The following is a 20,475-nucleotide window of genomic DNA, read 5'->3' on the forward strand; positions in this document are numbered from 1 at the left end:
TAGTTGACATCATCAAAAAAGAGGAGAATGTAATTAGTCCTTTACTTTGGTTTTGATGATGTATGTAACGCCCTATTTCTATTAAAGCGATAAAACACGCGAATATAACAAATATTCATGAAATAGACGCTACGTCTCAACTAAACAACAACTAGCATGCATATATATATATAATTTTCAACAGCCACAGCGGATATAAACCATACATCTCCATCAATACATATACCATGGTCAAATAAAGTCAACATAAAATTCTCCAAATCTCAACAATGAGTACATCTCAAAAATATAATAATCCAACAAAACTAAGGACACTGACACAACCTAATCAGAGCCCTAGACTACGACGCCAAAATGATAACGGAGGCTAGCTCCCGCTATCCAAGCACTCACCAAAGCGGACTACTCCTGCACAGCGTCTACCCTTCCATAAAGACAGGTAGGCGGTCAAAACCACTGGAGGTTAGTATTACATCAATCATAATCAATACAATTAACTTGACATAAATAAACAGTTTAATTCTCAATTAATCATCATGAACATTAAACCTCCACATCCACATTCATATAACAACCTCAATCGTTGCAAGTGTATAATTATTTAACACACTCATCATCAACATTCATCATCAAATACAACAATCAAGACTCATGCAATGTGATATGCCTAAACTCGACACATACATGCATGTGGTACCAAATCACCTCAAGGTCGTCACCTTCGATGCAACAAAACATCTTAATCACCTCAATTGGATATATAATCCGCCACCATCAGTCATGAATGCATGAACATATGACTCGACTACAATGCATATGTTCACACAAACCAATCACCTCACCATCACCAACATTTAGTATATATACAATTGACAACAATTCACCACCACTTGGCATATATACAATCACCAACAACATCCATAATTCAATCAACATATAGTTGTCACATATATACATCATCAATCCTCTCCGCATAAATTATATCAACTATCCACAAGGAATTCATAAGGCAATCTGCTCTTAAAAACGTTTTCAACAAAGTTCATCTCTCAAAATCATGACATTAGAAATAATTGAGCATTTAAGCCAAAACCAAGTAAACAAGTTCCTATGCCTCAACTAAGTATACCTCTAGGCCACATATGAGTACATTAGAGGATACCTTGGCGTTTCACCGGCCAAACACGACGAATTCATGAAAATCACAAAGTTCGTCTCTATTATTCATTTTTCCAAAAGAATGTCATTTTCAAAACAAAACCAGTTAAAACATGGTGAAACCAATCACAAACATTTTTAGAAATCATATAAATATTATACAACCTTAACCCCACTTCAATTTCCGGAGAAAAACAAGTTTTCGGAAAAATCAACGTTTGGACCGTTTTTCCAAAGTTAAGTGAAAACTCTCAAAATCAAGTCCAATTCAATTCAAACCATGTTCCAGTGGGATTAAGTGCATAAACAGAGGTTTAACAAGTTAAAAGAAACATTTTAGAAGTCTCGGATTGGTCCCCAAGTGCACGAAACAAGGATTCAAAAGTGGCTGAACTGGGAGTAGCACGCTTAAGCGTCCTTTGCACACTGAAGCGTCCAACTTCCAGTAACTCTGGGTTGTGCACGCTTGGAGGATGCTGACAGCACGCTACCCGCTCGCTTAAGCATGGTGAGCACGCTTAAGCGTCCTCCCTCAGACTGTCAAAAACCAATTACGGGTTCCAACCCTTTTCACCCCAAAATTCCCAAATTTGATTTTCTAAATGCCCAAACTTGTTCCAAAAGATGTTTATAGGTCATATATACTTCAAAACACTTAAACATGCACAAGGTTTGAAATTAAAGCATCAACACAACAAAATTCATTACTTCACCAAACTTCCACAACTTTCAATAACAACAACAATTCTCATCACCAATTCATCAATTCATGATACCCAATGCATCAATTCATCAACAACATATGTTAAAACAACAACAACAACATTTGAACATGAATTCATCATCAATCTAACAACCACAACATTATTCATCATCAATTTCATACAAAAACTCATCATGTTCATATCTACCCATTTTAACATAGAAATTCAACAACAACAACACAATTATCATTCAATTCATGCATATAATCATATCATCATAATTAAGCACGAATTTCTACAACAAAATCCCAATTAACAACTTAAGCAAAGAATTAGGGATAAACTACAACTATTGATTATGCTTGAATTCTAACCCCCTTACCTTAATTCTTCAAAATCAACACTAAAGCTTCACTTTAGCTCCAATCCTAGCTCCAATCCTTGAAGCTTGACCTCCCTCTAGCCTTCTCTAGATCTCCTCTTCAAACTCTTGTCTTCTCTCTATCTCTATCTCTTCTCAATTGAAAATGTTGGTAAAAAAACCCTATTTTCTCTACTAACAAGAGTTTATATAGGTTCTATTTAATTGGGCTCAACTCATAACACCTTAATGGACCTAACCCATTTCTATTATAACAAAAAAAAACGTTACTACTCACTTAACGGTAAAATGTAATACTAACGGTCACTTACCAGTAATAAAATAATTACTACACTCTCTCTAGTGGCTTAGTAAAATAACAACTCTCACTAAGCTCTAAAAATAATCCTCAACAAAAATTACAAAATTGCCCCTACTCTCAAAATGACCAAAATGCCCCTAAGTCCAAAATGACTAAAATACCCTTCTAACACCGAATCCTACAATTCCCAACCAAAAAAAATACACACAGAGGCAACAATCACATAAGAGCACATACAAACGCACATAAAAGCAATTAAATAAATAATAAAATAAATATAGCGAAAAATCGGGCTGTTACAATGTACATGTCGCTTTGTTTAAATTTGTTAAGATGAAGTGTCCTAGTTATGTTAAAACACCCTAGCTAATCTCTGTCTTGAAATCATCTACAATAGCCATTCTTAAGTTTAGGTGTTTCTTCCTATTCAAGTTTCTCAAGATTTTAAGTTTGAAAACACTTGATTCGATTCAAATAAAAACCTTTGCTTATGCATCAAATCATTGTCTGCCTTGGGTGATTGATTTAAGAGTTTTGAATTGATTCAATAATATCTTGATTGATTCATTCAATGCCTCGGGTCTTTGATCTCTAGTTGTTGAATCATATCAAACTTCTTTGAATTAGATCAATCTTCATCTAGAAACCATGTTTTGATTCAAAGGCATGTCTATGCAGTTTTGAATCGATTCATTCTTCATATAGATTCGGCTTGAATTGATTAAATGGTCTTGACCTTCGTGTCAATCTTTATAGCATTCATATTTACAGTTTTACATTAATTGAATCAATTCATACTTCGCATGATTCGATTCAAGTTCGTGTTTTTAGTGTTATTTTGAGGTAAACTTGACCCACCTATTAATGTTTCACTCACTCATTTTCTTACTCATATAATCAATTTGCAAGAACAGTCTAAAGTCTTCAACCTTTCCTTTTCTACAACTTTCTTCAGATTAAACACTTTTTTTAAGAACTGTTATAGGATTTGAGATCTAAATTGTTAGAGTGCTTAGGCTTTTTTTATAAGACCATTTTTCAAATATCCAGGTGCATTAGTTATTTTTTTCATAAAAACACTCCTACTTAAATTAAGAGATTTCAAATATCAATCATTTATCTTTCTTTATAATTGAAGGATAATTTATCTTCCTTTAGAAACAGAATATTCATTGTTGACAAATTTAATGCATAAGGATTTTTTTTTTGAAGAATTTTTTTTATATTAATTCTTGTGTTTTTATCAAGACGATCTTATATAAAGGAACGAAGAACGAGGTAGTTTTAAGAATGTCCTTTAAGACTTTCCTATATCTTATCGAATTTGATTCATATAAAATTAGTGGGGTCTCCTAAAATTATGTGGTGATCATAATGTTTATGATCCTATGAGAACATTGCGTTGAAGTGTTGAGTTAAGTGTGAGTTATAAATTTAACATTTAACAAACAAGTGAAAGTTGATAAACATTTAAGTGAGGTGGTCTATGCCTAATGTTTTAAGGTTTTAGGGTGAAGATATAATGTTAGAAACCTATTTTCATGTTGTTTTCAATTCAATGTAATCATCCATCTCAATGTTGTTGGTTCGCTCGAAGTCCAATCATGGAGGAAAGAATTCTTTAAAAGCCGTTGTATGGATAAGCACGTCAGTCAAAGGAGTACATGATGATGTAGGTGATGAATGCCAATGTGTAAAAGGGAATTCAATTGGATAAGAGATGCTGATTTGGATTTGTTATATGTGAAAATTGGAAGTTAACTTAAGATAAAGATGGAACTTTTAAAATTATAAAAGGGACTGAAGTATTGGATAGTTTGCATACTTTTACTAAAATAATTCAAGACTGAATAAGCATTGGTACTTTTTGTTTTTTTCTCGACAAAAATTTGCATAGCTGTGGCTGTGTGAGTAAAACTAGAATCAAAAGCGGTAAATTTTTTTTTATTCCTATAGCATGTTTGTTTGTCGGCGGCGATGGACCCAAATTTTTTAAATGGTGTCGGAATATATATATATATATATATATATATATATATATATATATATATATATATATATATATATATATATATATATATATATGGGATTTGCTAGAACACACCCACTAGTTTTTATGTGGGAGTGTTTTAGCAAGCTACACCGTACACCTTAAGGTGTATTTAACTACTTTTTAGTTATAACTTGCTAAAACACACCTTCTAAAAAATAAGTGGGTGTATCCTAGCAAATGCCTATAGGAGTTGCTAACATACACCCACTTATTTTTTAGAAGGTGTGTTTTAGCAACTTTCACCTTAAGGTATTTAACAACTTTTTAGTTATATCTTTGCTAAAACACACCTTACTAAAAACTAGTGGGTGTATCCTAGCAAACCCCTATATATATATATATATATATATATATATATATATATATATATATATATAAATATATATATATATATATATATATATATATATATATATATATATATATATATCATTTTGTGCCTATATAGATAATATAATATTTTAGTTTTCAAGCAAAAATATATCAATTAGTGTGCATGATCAAGTATTATATCAATTATTTCCAAAGCAAAGTGAGAACCGCGGCCCACACACCCCTAACGTGAGGCCGTCCCTGTTTGTCGGTGTGACCTGCGTTGTATAAATAAGTTTTTTTAGTGGTGACCGAGGTTTAAAACTCAGACCTTGTATTAATATGTTATGCATGTTCCTACCAACTGAACTAAGTTTACGAAGACTTACCATTTCTATATGTTTGATTGACAATGAAATTATAAAAATCAATGTCACCATGATTTTGGTAAAAATATCACTTTGAATCTTAAACTAGATTACAGTGACAAATAAGTGCTCATTCGAACATACATTTTGTAGTAGTAACTTTTTGATAGTATGTTTTTATGTAATAGTTTTCCTCCTTTTATAGGAAACCTCCCTTTTGGTGGTGTTACTTATGTGAAAATACATTACCATAAACTTGTTTCCGGTAGTGTATTTTACACTCTCTTAGCAAAGTCTAGGGGGGATGATCAATTACAAAGAAAAAAAAAGTTATTGAGGGGTTTTAGATGTTTTTTTTTACTTTGAATATTTTTTTATTAGTGAAACGATGACATGATCAATGTCAATATGAACAAAATTAAATAAGTGAAATATATTTTGAGTTAAACTTTGACCCACGCATATTTAGCTTTCCTGATTTTCTAAAATTGCACATATCAAGCCATTATTGTTGGATGGAAAAGCTACACACTAACGTGAGATAATTAAATTGCAAATAAAAAAATGAGAGTATGAATTAAAATTGTGTGATTGTATTCAATAGAATGTTGTAGATAGTGTCTGTGAGCATAGCTCGATTGGTAGGACAATGCATTATTATATGCAGGGGCTGGGGTTTGAACCCCGGACATCCCACTTTTTCACCTTATAAGGTGAATTCTAACAACTAGGCTACCTAACCAAAAAAAAAAATGTTGTAGATAGTAATATGTACAATGCAATAAGCACATATATACAGAGATGTCTATGCTAACAAACTATAGTTACTTGACCATCAAGTATCAAGTAAACTCTAGGATCAAGTTAATCTTTAAATATTCACCTAACTAACTAAATCTTATCCAATCTAACATCTAACTAGTAATTTAATTTCTAAAAACGTGTGCTAATCTAAAATGTATACATCATAACAAATTGTAATCGTCACATTCTCTATAGTGATCTGTGGAGTGCGCTGACCCTCATGATCCTCTTGACTCAAAGTGTCAATTATACAACCAATATGATTGTCTCCTTTGTTATTTATTTATGATTTATGATAAAGATCACCGTAAACTTTAACTTCTCACATATATGGCGATTGAGTTAATGTTGGAGGTTTGAACCATCTTTAAATACCAATGCAAACTATCTATCTATCAAAATAATCCACAAGAGAATTGTTCATGACCATGATGTACATTATGCAAAATATTTATTTTTTGAATTTGTTTTACAAACCAAAGAGAAACATTATTTTCAAGCAAAGTGGTGAAATATATGAGAAAATAGGTTTTAACAATCAACATATTTTACCATTTGCATTTGCCACTTTTGACTTCCTAACACTACAGACGGTTGATCTTCTGTAAATAGTTTAAAGGATCATTCATATCAATGAGAAAATGGATGTTTTGTTTAAAATTATTAGTTTTGTCATTCAAAAGAGATAGCGGTGCAACTTGTTACTTGTTTGCCTACCACTATTGTATAATTTTCTATGTATATTTTATGTGATTAAAATATATGAAGACATCTCAACCATGGGGATATTATTTAGGCTAATGAAGCATATTATCCTATCCAATTCAATCCATTGTGATAAGTTGTTCGATACTTATCAAGATTTATGAAGACAAAGGATAAGTACGCAAGAATTCGTGTGTTTCATGAGTCACAATATGGAGAAACACATTCCACATTTATAGTATGTCCATAACTAAAGTCACTAGGATAAGATCTACATACCATATATGATTAAAATGTGATGAGTCATATTTCAAGCCACATTCATGCACTTTTTGACAATTTATCCATACGTACATTTTTTTATTCCGCATCTAATTCTTGCCAGCACGATAACATCATCTTCTGATGTGTTTTCTCTTTTATTTGATTAAATCATTAATGTAGGGGGGGACCATATTTAGTTGATATCACCAATGAACCTATATATACTTGTATTCACATAAGGAGCAATAGCAAATTATCGAATTTCAATAGAAAAAGAGTAAGTGATCGAATTGGTCATTTTGTTTTGTATATTTTTTCTTATTTTATTTTGTTATTGACATCAACTTTAGTTATGGAGTCTTCAAATTCAATTTGTACAAGTCTTAAAAAAAAAAAATCAGCTTTAGTCATGGAAGAAATTAGTGGCAGAGAAATATATTTTTCACAAGCAAATACCCATATTAAATGTTTTTTTTTGTTGAAAATACCAATATTAAATGTTAAATAGTTAATGTAGTATTATGTATGGTTCAATAGCTGTGTACTGACGGTGTAAAAAATATGTTCAAGCATATTGTATCATAGTGTTGTGTCATTGTATCATTTATTTATAAGTTGATGATAATTAAAATCTATTATATATGTTTTGATTATTTTTTATAATTATGCACTAACCATGTTTATAACTTTGACATCATTTAAGATAATGAACACATTTCAAACAAAAAATATTATTTAAACTGATTATTATGGCATTATTTATGATTTATTTTTATTTTTGTTTTTGATCATCGTAGTGGTGCAAAACAAGGATGGAACTGTTGCAGTAGCTTCTGCTTTTGCTGGCCACAAGCAAGGTAATGTTTGTGAACAGTTCAGTTTTCATCTTCCAATTTCACTCATTCATTCATTAGAAAATTGTTCATTCTCAAAATTCATCGTAAGTTAAGTCACGTTGTCACTTTTAAGATCGGTTCGATGACTATTTAAGTCGGTTCAACCAATGTTAAAAGTGACAGCGTGAATTAACTCACCCTGAATTAAGGGAATGGAAAATTTTGAAAGGAAGGATGAACAATTTTAAAAGAGAAAAGAGCGTATATTTCCATTTATTATTGTGTCACGCATATACTTCTAGACATTAGGCTTGAAATGATATTTTCATCTGTGACTTACACATTTTGATTGTGTAATTAGCTATCAAGGATAGAGACCACAAGTTTTTAAGAAAAGCAGTTGAAGAAGCCTATAAAGGTGTAGAATGTGAAGATGGAGGTCCATTTGGTGCCGTTATAGTTTTGAATGATGAAGTTATTGCTAGTTGTCACAACATGGTTCTAAGGAACACTGACCCTTCTGCTCATGCTGAAGTCACAGCAATAAGAGAGGTTATTCAATTAAATAAGTTTTACTCAAATAATTTCCTTAATTTTTTTTGTATTAGTTAATCTAATTTTTACACACAATGCTATCATTTTTTCAGGCTTGTAAGAAGCTGAAGCAGATAGAACTTTCTGAATGTGAAATATATGCTTCTTGTGAACCATGCCCAATGTGCTTTGGTGCTATCCACCTTTCACGTGTTAAGGTTGTAACTTCCTAATTCCTTTGCATTTATTTTCTAAACCCGATCATGACGTCTGACCTAACAATTTTGGCATTTTTGTCAGTTGAGCTAGGATTTATGAGACTCCATTTATTTGTTATTTTTATTTGGTATACAAATTATGAAAGTTTCTACATTTCTTTTTAACATACTTTTGGACATACATTCTCATATTATATAGTATTATTTTTTATGTAGAGGTTGGTTTATGGAGCAAAAGCTGAGGCAGCAATTGCAATTGGTTTTGATGATTTTATAGCTGATGCATTACGAGGAACTGGATTTTATCAGAAAGCACAATTGGAGATTAAAAGAGCTGATGGCAATGAGGCCATAATTGCTGAAGAAGTGTTTGAGAAAACAAAGGAAAAATTTCGAATGTATTAATCAATTGTGTCTTTTCCTAAGTCATTGTGATTAACTCTCATTGATAATTAGCTTCGTATATAAATAAGCTAGTTACCATCATGTGTATCATAGAAGTACTGTTTGTGGAGGATCAAAATGGAAGTTATAGAGTAATAAATATTTGATGTAAGATTGTATTAAATCCTTGTATTGTATATTTCTAATAGCATGTTTAATTTTTAAGGAGGAAATTTGTAATATTTGAATCATAGAAGTTGGGCCTTTTCTATATCAATAAGAGTTGGACTTTTTTTTCAAAAAAAAATAAGAGTTGGACTTTAAAGTTTAAATTAACCAATTTAGCATGCATATTACTATCACTTAGTTCAACGCTTTAAGCAAATTTTATTTAATAATAATTAGTTAAAAACGCTGTCCTCGTAAGCTTAGCTCAGTTGGTAAGGACAATGCATAATATATGCAAGGTCTAGGGTTCGAACCCTGGCCACCACCAAAGGCCACCACCAAAAAGTTAAAAACAAACGGATACTCATGTGTTTGTCTTTCCATTTTTTTTATTGCGTTATCTTTCCATTTTTTTTATTGCGTTAACATGTATATATTATTATGAACGATATTTTATCAAAATTTGTGTGTAAATTACAAACAATATGTTTGTCTTTCTATTTTTTTTATTGCGTTAACATGTATATATTATTATGAACGATATTTTATCAAAATTTGTGTGTAAATTACAAACAATATTTTATATAATTTTTTTATATAGATTAAAATATTAAGTACTTATAGATATTCCTGATTTTCAAATGTAACAAACTCAACAAACTGTGTTTATTTTTCATATTGACAAAAAAAATTTGGTTACTTTTTATTCTTTTTTGGTTACTTTCATATTGACAAAATTAATATAACAAATATAATAAAAACTCTTAACTTTTTTAATAACACCAACAACATAACATTATTATAGGAAAATGTGTTTAAAGATATAATTGGAATTACAAAAAAGTCAGCCTAAAATAGTCGAAACATGTTATTTTCTTTTTATTGCGGTAAACTTGAATATTATGAACGGTGGTTTTCTATGAAATTTTCATTTTGATTAAAAGTATAAATATAAATGATTGTTGCCTTCAAATCATAACAAACCAAACTAATATTGTTTATCTATTTAAATGAACAAAAAATTATAATCTAAATTCTTATCTTTTTAATGACACCAACAATAATCATTACTCCCTCTATTCCTTTTTAAGTGTCGTTATAGAATTTTAACACAAAAATAGCGAAACGTATTTTTGCACACTTTTTTTCTACTATACCCTCATTTTAATCCACTAATAATTTTCTATTTTTTTGCACACACTTTATCTTTCTAATAAATTTAATATGTAACAAACAATTGTTAGTTACTACTCTCTTTCTCCAACAAATTTTTATTTTTTTGTGCGTTTTATCTTTCTCTCATAACAAACAATTTTCAATTTACTAAATATTGTGCAGGTCTCTTGAAATTTTTAACAAGTACTACTCATGTTATTTATAGAATTTTAACTCTTCATGGAACTATTATCATAGGTAACAAAATTTTATTTAAATTTGAAGATAACAAGAAACAAATTTTGTTTTAAAACAAAGCAAACGAACTTTGTTTAAAAAAAACAATCTTCAGTTTTTCAAATATATAACACTAATTAGTTTTATTGAAAAATATAAGAATAATTGACAAAGGGTATAATTGACAAATCATACCCTTAAAAATACCAAAACGACAATTAAATAGGAACGAAAAATTCATCTAAAACGACACTTAAAAAGGAACGGAAGGAGTATTAAAGAAACATTTGTTTTGGTGTATAATTGACATAATGAAAAAGTCAGTCAACTATCTTATATTTTCTTTATATCTATACTTCTGAACTATGTATAAAGAAAACAACCCATTTCAGCTCATTTGGGCTGATTTTTTCTCTTTCCAAAAATGCCACAAATTTTCAATTCAAATAACACATGTAACAAATAGATAAGAAAAAAATTTAAATATTAAAATAAAAGTGTAACAAACACCAATGTCCAGTTTTTTCCATTACCATATAAAAAGTATAACAAACTAGATGAGTCTATCTATATGTACTTGCAAAAAGTACAATAGAGGATACTAGGGTTCAATATCGTATTCTAGGGTTTAGACTGATTATTGGATGCCTTGAGAAGGCTCTCAAGGGTGGTATTTATAGCCTTCTATGGGTCGGGGTTTCGGTTGGTTATTTATAGCCTTCTATGGGCCTGGGTTTCCAATAGGGGTATTTGTGTATTTTGGGCAGTTTATAGAGGATTCTAGAGATTACTGAGGCGGCGCCCTGGATAAGGCACGCCCAGGGCCCTTTTGGAGGGCGCTAAGACCTCTTTAAGTGGTCTAAAAGCCCTTTTGGAGGTCTTTCAGGTCCTTAGGAATATTATGACGGTCCACAGCCCCCCAAGCACGAGTCTTGGGACAAGGCGAAGTGATATATATTTGATGTTGTTTTGAAATTTTGTGTGTGCTTGCATTACCACTTTGTTTTTCGTCTTTGGGTAGCATGTTCTAATCTTGAGAAGCCCCGCCTAGGGCACTTGACTCTGTCTTCAGAGCCCCCTTGGGGTGTACATTTATTTTGTTTGAGGTTGATGGTTCACAACCCCCAAGCAGGAATCTAGGGAAAAGGCGAACTGTTTAGACCTGTTTAGTGAATCTTATGTTCGGAGTTATCTCCTTAGAGTGTCTCTAATTTTTTTAAGAGCCCCTGGGGGTAGATGTGTCATCTTTATTTGGAGTCATCTCCCTATGGCGTTTCTAATTTGTTTAAGAGGCCCTGGGGGTAGATGTATGACTCGTTCCTGATTTAACCTCCTCCAAGCCCCCCAAGCATGAGTCTTTGAAAAAAGGGGTGAAGTGGGTTGTGCCTTTCTGGCGGGCATTCTCATTTTTGCAGGGCGAAACAGTTCGAGGTGAGCTCTTGGATCTTTCAGTGGCAATGATGTGTCTGAATTATGGTTTTCGTCTCCACGTGTCGCCAATCGTTTGTGAGGACGACGCGTTTTCCGAGGCGACCTAGTTTTCATTTTCTATAAATGCCTTCTTCCTAATTTTCTGTTTTCATTTATGGTCTTTGTGTTTCTAAACCCTACCGATTTTGCTTTGCTTAGCTGCTTTTCTTGGATTTCTATCACTCTAACCTCCAAGCTTTCCAGGTACTCCTCGTTTTCCTTTCTCTCTAGTTTTAAGAACTCTTTCGTTTTTAGCTTTTAGCGATGGTATTGATTAGGGATTGTGACGAGTCAGGTAGAGTGATTTCTCCTACTAATTCTGAGAAGAGGGAAAAATTAAGAAAGGATTGCTTGAAACATGCAACACGTCCTAATGGAGTGATTGATTGGGAAGTTCAAGAACTAGGTCTTAATGGTGATAGGCTTTTTGGTGAGCTTTCGCTGATAGCGATAGTGGTAGTAGTGACAGCTCTGACAGTGATTGTGTTTTCCTCTATTCTACTCCAGGGCCGTTTAAGGGAAAGGAGATTTGTCCTTTCGTTTGTGATGAAGAGATCGAGTCGGTTGGTGAGAGGGATATCTCGTCTGCTGGACATGAGGAGGATGTAGAACTGATTCCCTATGATGAGGGCGAGAGTGTGTGCACTCAACATCCTGAGGGCGACGAGGTATACTACATGTATGCGGCGGTTTTGGAAGAATTTAGAGTGCAAATTCCCTTCAATGCCTTTGAGATGGACGTCTTAAAGATTCTGAACGTGGCGCCTTCACAGATTCGCCCTAACACTGGGGCGTTCATACGTGGTTTCGATATTTTCTGTAAGGCATTCGAAAATTGAGCCTTTACTTGGTCCCTTTCTATATTTCTATGGGACCAAAGACATGAATAAAGGAACCTGGGTGTCTATTAGCGCCTATCCTGGTAAAAAACTATTTCCCCCTACGCTTCTAACTTCAAGAAGGATTGGAATTTGGAAGGATACTTTTGTCAAGGTGAAGGGAGCACCTGAATTGTGCAGTTGCCTCTGTCTTCATCGAAGGAGAGCCAAAGTTTCATTTGAGTTGGACCCCTGCTCCGGCTACTGTAACGGGTTATGATTTTGATAAAATGACACCATATAAGCAAGATGTTGTATGCTTTCTGGATAAGATGTTACTTTCTAACATTCGTAAGTTGTTGGATAAAGAAGGGGATCCAGATGATTTGGACGCCTATCTGCGTGAGTGTTTTGTTATATTGGTATGTCCCTGTAGTTTTACTTAATTAGTACTTTCTTTTATGTTTTCATTTTCTATGTTTGCAGAACCTATGAACCAGTGATCCAGCTGGCTTGCAGTCTTGAAAGAACAGGAGGAAAGATACTTTTTCAAAGGTGGAGAATGCTTCTGGTCAGGCAGATATGGACACATAGCAAGTAGAAGTAGGTGGTGATGGGGTCGTGGTTGAGACGGTGGAGTCTCCCAAGAAGAAGAAAGCAAGGACCGGGCGGACTGATTCTAATCGTGCCTGTTCTATGCGCGCGAATGTGCAGGACAAGGAGGGGACAGCTGTAGCGACGACTTCTCTCAAGAAATTTTTTGATTTTTCGTTTTTTTTATCTTATTGCTTCTAAGTTGGATGAAAAATTAGTGGCTAAAGAAACAAAAATGTAATATAAGTTATGAACCTGCAGAACCCAGTTGAAAAAGAATCAAAGGATAAAGTTCTGCCGTCGAAATTTGTGCTGAAAGTCTTAAAGGTTCTTCAATCCTAAAAAATTCCCATGTGCTGAATTTTTTTTTTCTGCCCCTATCACCAAAAAAAATTGATATATCTGCCCCTAGTTGAAAATTATTGATACAAATGCCCTTATTCTCCATTTCACTTGGCGAGCATACCCATTTTTTCCACACTCTCTGCAAAGTTGCAGGGTGCCTGCAGCTTTTTCTATGCTCTACAAATTGAATGGCGAACAAGCAATTTTTTATTTTTAGTTTTTTTTTTCTTTTCTTGTTTATATGTTTAAGATGGCGAGCATGTTTCCATTTTTTATCCCACACCCATCTTTTTTTTCAAGGGATCCCACACTCATCTTGGTATTTTTCTATTTTGGCTTGCTATGTAGATTTATTACACGTTGGATCAATGCCATTGGTATTCATGCACGTAACATTGGTTATGGCAAGTGTCCTCTGTCCATTTCATTGATGAATTTGGCACACAGATTTAATTACAACTGCCTACTTCTAACATCATTTATTGTAGTGAATAATTTCAATTCATCCTGCTTCCTCAAATTTTAAACATGCTCACCATCTTAAACTAAGAAACAAGAAAAGGAAAAAAACTAAAAATAAAAGATGGCTTGTTCGCCATTTCAAACAATGAACAGAAAAAAAAAACTTAAAAAAAAAAAAAAACTATGCTCGCCATTCCATTTGTAAAGCATTGAAAAAGCTGCAGGCACCCTGCAAATTTGCAGAGAGTGTGGAAAAAATGGGTATGCTCGCCAAGTGAAATGGAGAATAAGGACATTTGTATCAATAATTTTCAACTAGGGGCAGATATATAAATTTTTTTGGTGATAGGGGTAGAAAAAAAAATTTCACTTGAAGTACCTCATGGCAGATTCATGAATTTCTTTTGATTTTCATTGGTTGATACTTAGCTTGGGTTAATGACTTTTCAAAGAATAACTATTTATTGGTACCTATTGATTCACCTTAACAAACAAAAAAATAATATATAGTTTGAGAGTCTTTTGTTTAGTATTTTTTTTTTGTTGAAGGAAACATGCTTATAGCATTTCATTGATAATAAGAGTCTCAATACAATTAGGTATATCATAATAAACGGCGGAACTAGTGGAACACGTGGCCTCTCGTGCAAGAGTATGAGCCACCGCGTTGGCTTGTCGCCTAACAAACTCCACCCTAGAGTTAGAAAATAAATTGCGAAACAAAGAACGACAGGAAGAAATGATACAACCAAATTCAGACAAGTTGTTTCGAGTAGACTGGAAGGCATCAACTGTTAACTTAGAGTCTGTTTCAAAGTCCACATTATCAAACACCATGTCACTCAACCATTGTAGTGCAGCGTGCAGCCCTAAAGCTTCACCCACATCTACTGAAATAGTACAAGGATATGTAAAAGTCTTAGCCAGAACAAACGTACCTTCCGAGTCACGAACAAAGACGCCAATATCTGTGCGGTTAAGATGAGAAGAAAAGGCTGCGTCAATGTTACATTTGTATCTACCTGACATAGGGGGCTGCCACAATGTTTTATTTCGTTGGCGTGAGTTGGAGGTCCCCACATTCACGGCTAAAGGATGCTGAGAAGGCGAGTGGGATGCAAGAATTTCTGGCGCATTCGCTAGTTGCCAGTCCGTAACCATGTTCCTAGCACGCTCTACAACCACCGCACTTGTTTCTGTAACATCGTCCCAAACTTTAAGATTGCGGTGTTTCCACAAGCTCCACATAACAGTTGACAGACGTTGAGATAAATCAGCAGACAAATTCTCTAAAAGATAGAAAATAGCATTCGTAGCTGAAGTAGTATGAGTGAGAGCATATTGCACCGAGCTCCAAAGGCCGGTCCTGTTCCATACCTGTATAGCAAAAGGACATTAGAAGAAAACATGCAAAAGATCCTCATGAATAGAGTCACAACTAGAACAATTAGTGGGGCATGCGACACCTTTGTCTAACAGACGAACACGCGTCGGTAAACATCCTCGACACATACGCCAAATTAAATTCTTAACCTTCGGTGGAACTTTAAGGTTCCAAATTCCAGACCAATACCCCGGACGCCATAAATAGGAAGAATCAATTAAATCTATTACACACAACCTGTAGGCACTACGTACAGAGTAACATCCGTGCCTTTCTGCCTTCCAAATAAATCTATCTTCCTCGACCTGAGAAATAAGTGGCGTATGAAGTATTTTATCTGCAATATCCACACTAAATACTTATCGAACCACCTGCTCATTCCAGCTTTTATCCTGTAGATTCATCAAACTATTAATAGTGAAATTATGGACGAAGTGAGCACCTGGAATATCACTGCTAATGCACTCCCCATTCGTCAACCAAGGTTCATTAAGAATGGGAATGGTAGCACCTGAACCTATGCTCCAACGTGCTCCCCCACATACTATAAATCTAGCGTGCATGATGATGCGCCAAACATAGCTCGGATTATGTCCAACGGTAGCCGTGAGATAGGAGCCAGATGGGAAATAGTGAGCTTTAAAAACTCGAGCAACAAGAGAATCCGGTTCCGTAATGAATTTCCAACCATGTTTCCCAACATAGCTAAATTAAAAGCAGAGAGATATTTGAAACCCATACCTCCATGAATTTTTGGTGCCGACAGCTTCTCCCAATTCATCCAATGAATTCCTCTTTGCATCGTTTTACCATTGCCCCACCAAAAAGAATTCATCATCTTTTCAATGGAGTCAATCAAAGTACTAGGTAGCTGAAAAATACTCATCACATAAGTGGGAATAGATTGCAAAACAGACTTTATCATTACCTCACGACCCGCTTTCGAGAGACACTTACCACTCCAGGAATTGATTTTCTGCCAAACTCGATCCTTAATATATGCAAAGGTAGCTTTTCGGTCACGACCTATCATAGAAGGTAGGCCCAGATATTTACCTAAACTCCAAGAATGTCAGTGATAGTGATTTTAAGCTTGTTAGGGACATTACGGCTACAATAGATCTCTGATTTTGGCAAACTGATCGCTTGACCCGAGGCTAACTCATAAGTAGATAATATATTTTTCATAATATGTGCATGCGCCTCAGTAACTTTAAAAAATAGAAAACAGTCATCAACGAACAAAAGATGAGAAACAGAAGGTGCTTGGCGACAAACCTTTGTTCCCGTAAGGACACTTCTCCTCTCAGCATCTCGGATGAGCGCTGATAAGCCTTCTGCGCAAATAATAAACAAATAAGGGGAAAGAGGATCCCCTTGACGTAGACCACGCCCTGGAATAATAGGGCCAACCTGTTCACCGTTAACAAGCATGGAATAATCGACTGACTCTACACACATACGCATCCATTGAATCCAACGCTGATGAAAACCCATTTTATTTAAGACAGCCATCAAGTAATTCCAATCCATTCGATTATAGGCTTTGCTAATATCAAGTTTGAGAGAAACATACCTATCCTCCCCATGTGTCTTGGCTTTCATGAAGTGTAGAACTTCAATGGCTACCATAGCATTATCTAGAATGGAGCGACCAGGAACAAACGCAGACTGGTTATCAGAAATGCATTGAGACAATACGTTCTTCAACCTGTTTGCTAAAACCTTAGATATAATTTTATATAGCACATTGCATAGTGCTATTGGTCGCCAATCTTTCATGCTAACCTGCTAGAACCTTTAGGAATAAGTGCAATGTTAGTAATATTTAAATCAGGTGGAAACTGTCCTGTATCTAACCAGCCATAACATTCTTTGAAAATATCATCACCACATAGAGTCCAAAAGTGTTGGTAGAAACCCGGACTATATCCATCGGGGCCGGAGCATTTGTCCGGATGCATAGAAAAAATAGTAGCTCAAAACTCGACCTTTGTAAATGGTGTCGTGAGTGTATCATTATCAATAGCAGAAATGGATGTATTAATAACATCAAGTACAGAAGAGAAGTCACTGTTTTGTTGTTGAAAAATATTCACAAAATAATTCCGCGCTACTTCTTGCATGCCTTGTTCACTAGTGACATTATTACCTGCATCATCATCAAGAGAGGTTATGCAATTTACCTTCTTCCGGGATGTTGCCGAGGCATGAAAAAACTTTGTATTTCTGTCGCCATCCTTGTACCAATGAGTTTTAGCACGTTGACGCCAATATGCATCATCTTGGGACAACAGACGTTGCATCCGTTTTCTAAGCTCAAGCATGCGGTTTTGATGCTCCCCGGAAGCATGCAACCGTATTTCGGCATAAGAGTGCTTGTTGAATGATCCTGCCAAGAGTTAGTAACTAGCTCCTTAAACCCCAGTTCAAGTTGCCACGCATTTTCATAACGAAAATGTCGTTTATGAACATTAGGCCGAGGTATAGGCGCAACATTTACAAGTATAGGGTAGTGATCAGAAGTAGATGCCACAAGAGTCTCAGCAACAGCATTTGGAAACATATTAAACCATAAATTATTAGCAAGTGCGCGATCTAAACTTTCGTCCACCGCACGCGGAGTACCAAGACTTTTGAACCAAGTAAAAGGATACCCTTCAACCGGGACGTCAGATAAACCGGAATCAAGAACAGCTCTGCAAAAACCATTTATAAGCCAAGGAGAGTGCATGGTACGTCCCCTTTTCTCACTTGCATCCAAAATGTCGTTAAAGTCGCCGAATATACACCACGGACTTGAAAAATGAGTGGAAAGTTGTCGGAGAAAATTCCAAGCGGCTGTTCTACGACATCCATTAGGATAGCCATAATAGCCGGTAAGTCGCCAAATACCAAGAGTATTAATTTCAATTTCAACAGTGATGTGATTACTTGAAAAAATAACAAGCTGACAATGCAATGAATTTTTCCAAAATATAGCTAAACCCCCGGCTCTATCGGTGCGGTCTACATGAAAACAAGAATCGTAACCAAGCAAAAAACGAAGTTCTTCAATTTTATTACGGTGAGCTAGAGTCTCATTAAGGAACAAAAGGTCCGGATTGAAGTGCCGAACTAGGTACTTAAGGTCTGGAATTGCACTCGGGCTACCTACATCCCGGCAATTCCATGCCACTAAACTCATTCACCTAGGCAGGCCTGATCATCAGGACCTGCCATTACATCTTTTTCATCAAACAAAGGATTAGAGAATATATTCATTTCAGCATCCTCCCCATGACTAACATTGGTTCCTATTACATTGTTTCCCATAACCCCATCAGCAACAAATGGTTCTCCATTCGGAAGGGCAAACATGCGTTTCCTTTTCCTCAATTCCGAGCCATTTTCCTCATTCACTTCCTCATTATTTTCAGTCACAAACGGAACAGCAGGTAAACCAAGCACTAGAGGGCGGCCCGACAGTAAACTAGAGGCTGAAGTTCCTGTAGAGGAGGAAGCCAGAAGTTGAACTTTGCAAGCAGAATTAGAGCCGGTACCTTTTTTAGCATGCGCTGCATTTTGGGCAGCAATAACATCTTGTTTCATGGTAGTGAGTTGGTGCTGGAAGGCAAGCATACGATCATTAAAAGAGGTCAGAGTTCCCGTACCAGAAGCATGTGTGTCGCAGCCAGCAGGAACAGCAGCAGTGCCACCAACAGCATGGGTTTGGCGTGGCACAGATACAGGAATGGATCTTGAAGCCAGCGGTTGGTTGCAACATTACCAATCCTGTTTGTAACCGGCTTAAGGTCAGCTCCCCAATTACGAATTCCATCATCAGCTTCTAATTCAAACAACTCCGGGCAAACTTTGTCGGTATGTCCGAGTAAACCACGCCTGTAACAAAAAACACCCAATTTCTCATATTTAAAATTAATAGTAACAAAATCGCCATTGCTTGCACGGACACGCCATGCTTTCTTCAGAGGCACAGTGACATCAATAGCAACTTTGATCCGCATACAGGAGCTATGGATTGAGTTGCGGTCAACATAAGCTTTTAGGGTTCCTAAGAAACTGCCTAGACCTTGACCTACTTTCGGCTGGATAAATCCAAAGGGCAGACCATGTACTTGGACCCAGAAATCGATATGGTTGAGAGGAACAAAGTTTGGGACGACACCAGGTGAGATTCGATCCATGACAATATGAAAATTGTCATACAACCATGGACCTTCCTCTAAAACAGGGTTTGCATCAACCTTGTGATGGAATTGGAACAAATAGCGATCATTCACAGACTTAGTAATTGTAACCCCGTTTGCCTGGCTTCCAAGGACGAGACATACGCTCGCTGAAATAGGCAAACTGGATTTCACGATCAGCAAGCACACGACCAATGAGACAGTGTTCGAGGACAGCAGCGGTTTCAGGTTCAGACTCTAGGTTTAGGGTTAAACCTTCCTCGGGCAAAGTCAGGCCTTCGAGATTGAGATGATTGGGATCCATAGTATCAGTGAATCAAAGGGAAACACAGGGAAACGGTTTGACAGCAAGAGAAAGGGAGAAGACACAATCTGTTCACAAGACAACAGTTTGATGGAGGCTAGGGTTTGGTGAAGCAAAGTCTGTAACTACGAAGGAATAAATAGTCAGGAATAGAAACATCTAGATCATGGATCAGATGAGATACAACTTCTCACAAGGAAAATCCAGCCCAAGGTGCGGCGGCAGCCCAAAGGAGGGTGGCGCTAGAAACCCTAGGAGGTGGAAACCCTAGGAGACCCAAATATTTAAATTTAATCATAATTTTTACTTTATCTCTCTATTATTA

The 20,475-nt window shown here is 35.3% G+C and overlaps 2 protein-coding genes across 2 annotated transcripts; one reads left to right on the forward strand and one right to left on the reverse strand.

Annotated features, from left to right (window-relative positions):
- The first annotated feature begins 7,300 nt into the window (after positions 1 to 7,300).
- On the forward strand, positions 7,301 to 9,091 carry LOC146946285 (guanosine deaminase-like). The gene is made up of 5 exons (XM_085744424.1): positions 7,301 to 7,328; positions 7,849 to 7,908; positions 8,249 to 8,439; positions 8,535 to 8,639; positions 8,856 to 9,091. Coding segments are annotated over exons 1-5 (546 nt in total). The 5' UTR covers positions 7,301 to 7,327; the 3' UTR covers positions 9,045 to 9,091.
- A 5,739-nt stretch (positions 9,092 to 14,830) lies between these two features.
- Positions 14,831 to 18,843, reverse strand: LOC146946286 (uncharacterized). The gene is made up of 5 exons (XM_085748183.1): positions 17,843 to 18,843; positions 16,935 to 17,367; positions 16,585 to 16,682; positions 16,028 to 16,361; positions 14,831 to 15,649 (listed from the first exon to the last, which is right to left on the reverse strand). Exons 1-5 carry the CDS (start codon positions 18,841 to 18,843, stop codon positions 14,831 to 14,833), a joined length of 2,685 nt encoding a protein of 894 aa, XP_085604309.1.
- Positions 18,844 to 20,475: the final 1,632 nt, after the last annotated feature.

This window comes from Medicago sativa, chromosome 2 (genome assembly GCF_051527215.1).
Source record: "Medicago sativa cultivar Bolivia chromosome 2, Bolivia_mono, whole genome shotgun sequence".
Taxonomy (NCBI): domain Eukaryota; kingdom Viridiplantae; phylum Streptophyta; class Magnoliopsida; order Fabales; family Fabaceae; genus Medicago; species Medicago sativa.

Excerpts from the sequence above, each read along its gene's own strand:
- LOC146946286 (XM_085748183.1), bottom strand. The coding sequence starts at position 18,843 with ATGAGTTTAGTGGCATGGAATTGCCGGGATGTAGGTAGCCCGAGTGCA. Across the intron at positions 16,362-16,584 it reads TCTCGAAAGCGGGTCGTGAG|CTATGTTGGGAAACATGGTT; the intron begins GTAATGATAAAG and ends CTTTTAATTTAG. Across the intron at positions 15,650-16,027 it reads ATAAAAGCTGGAATGAGCAG|GTATGGAACAGGACCGGCCT; the intron begins GTGGTTCGATAA and ends TTTGCTATACAG.
- LOC146946285 (XM_085744424.1), top strand. Across the intron at positions 8,440-8,534 it reads AAGTCACAGCAATAAGAGAG|GCTTGTAAGAAGCTGAAGCA; the intron begins GTTATTCAATTA and ends TCATTTTTTCAG. Across the intron at positions 8,640-8,855 it reads TCCACCTTTCACGTGTTAAG|AGGTTGGTTTATGGAGCAAA; the intron begins GTTGTAACTTCC and ends TTTTTTATGTAG.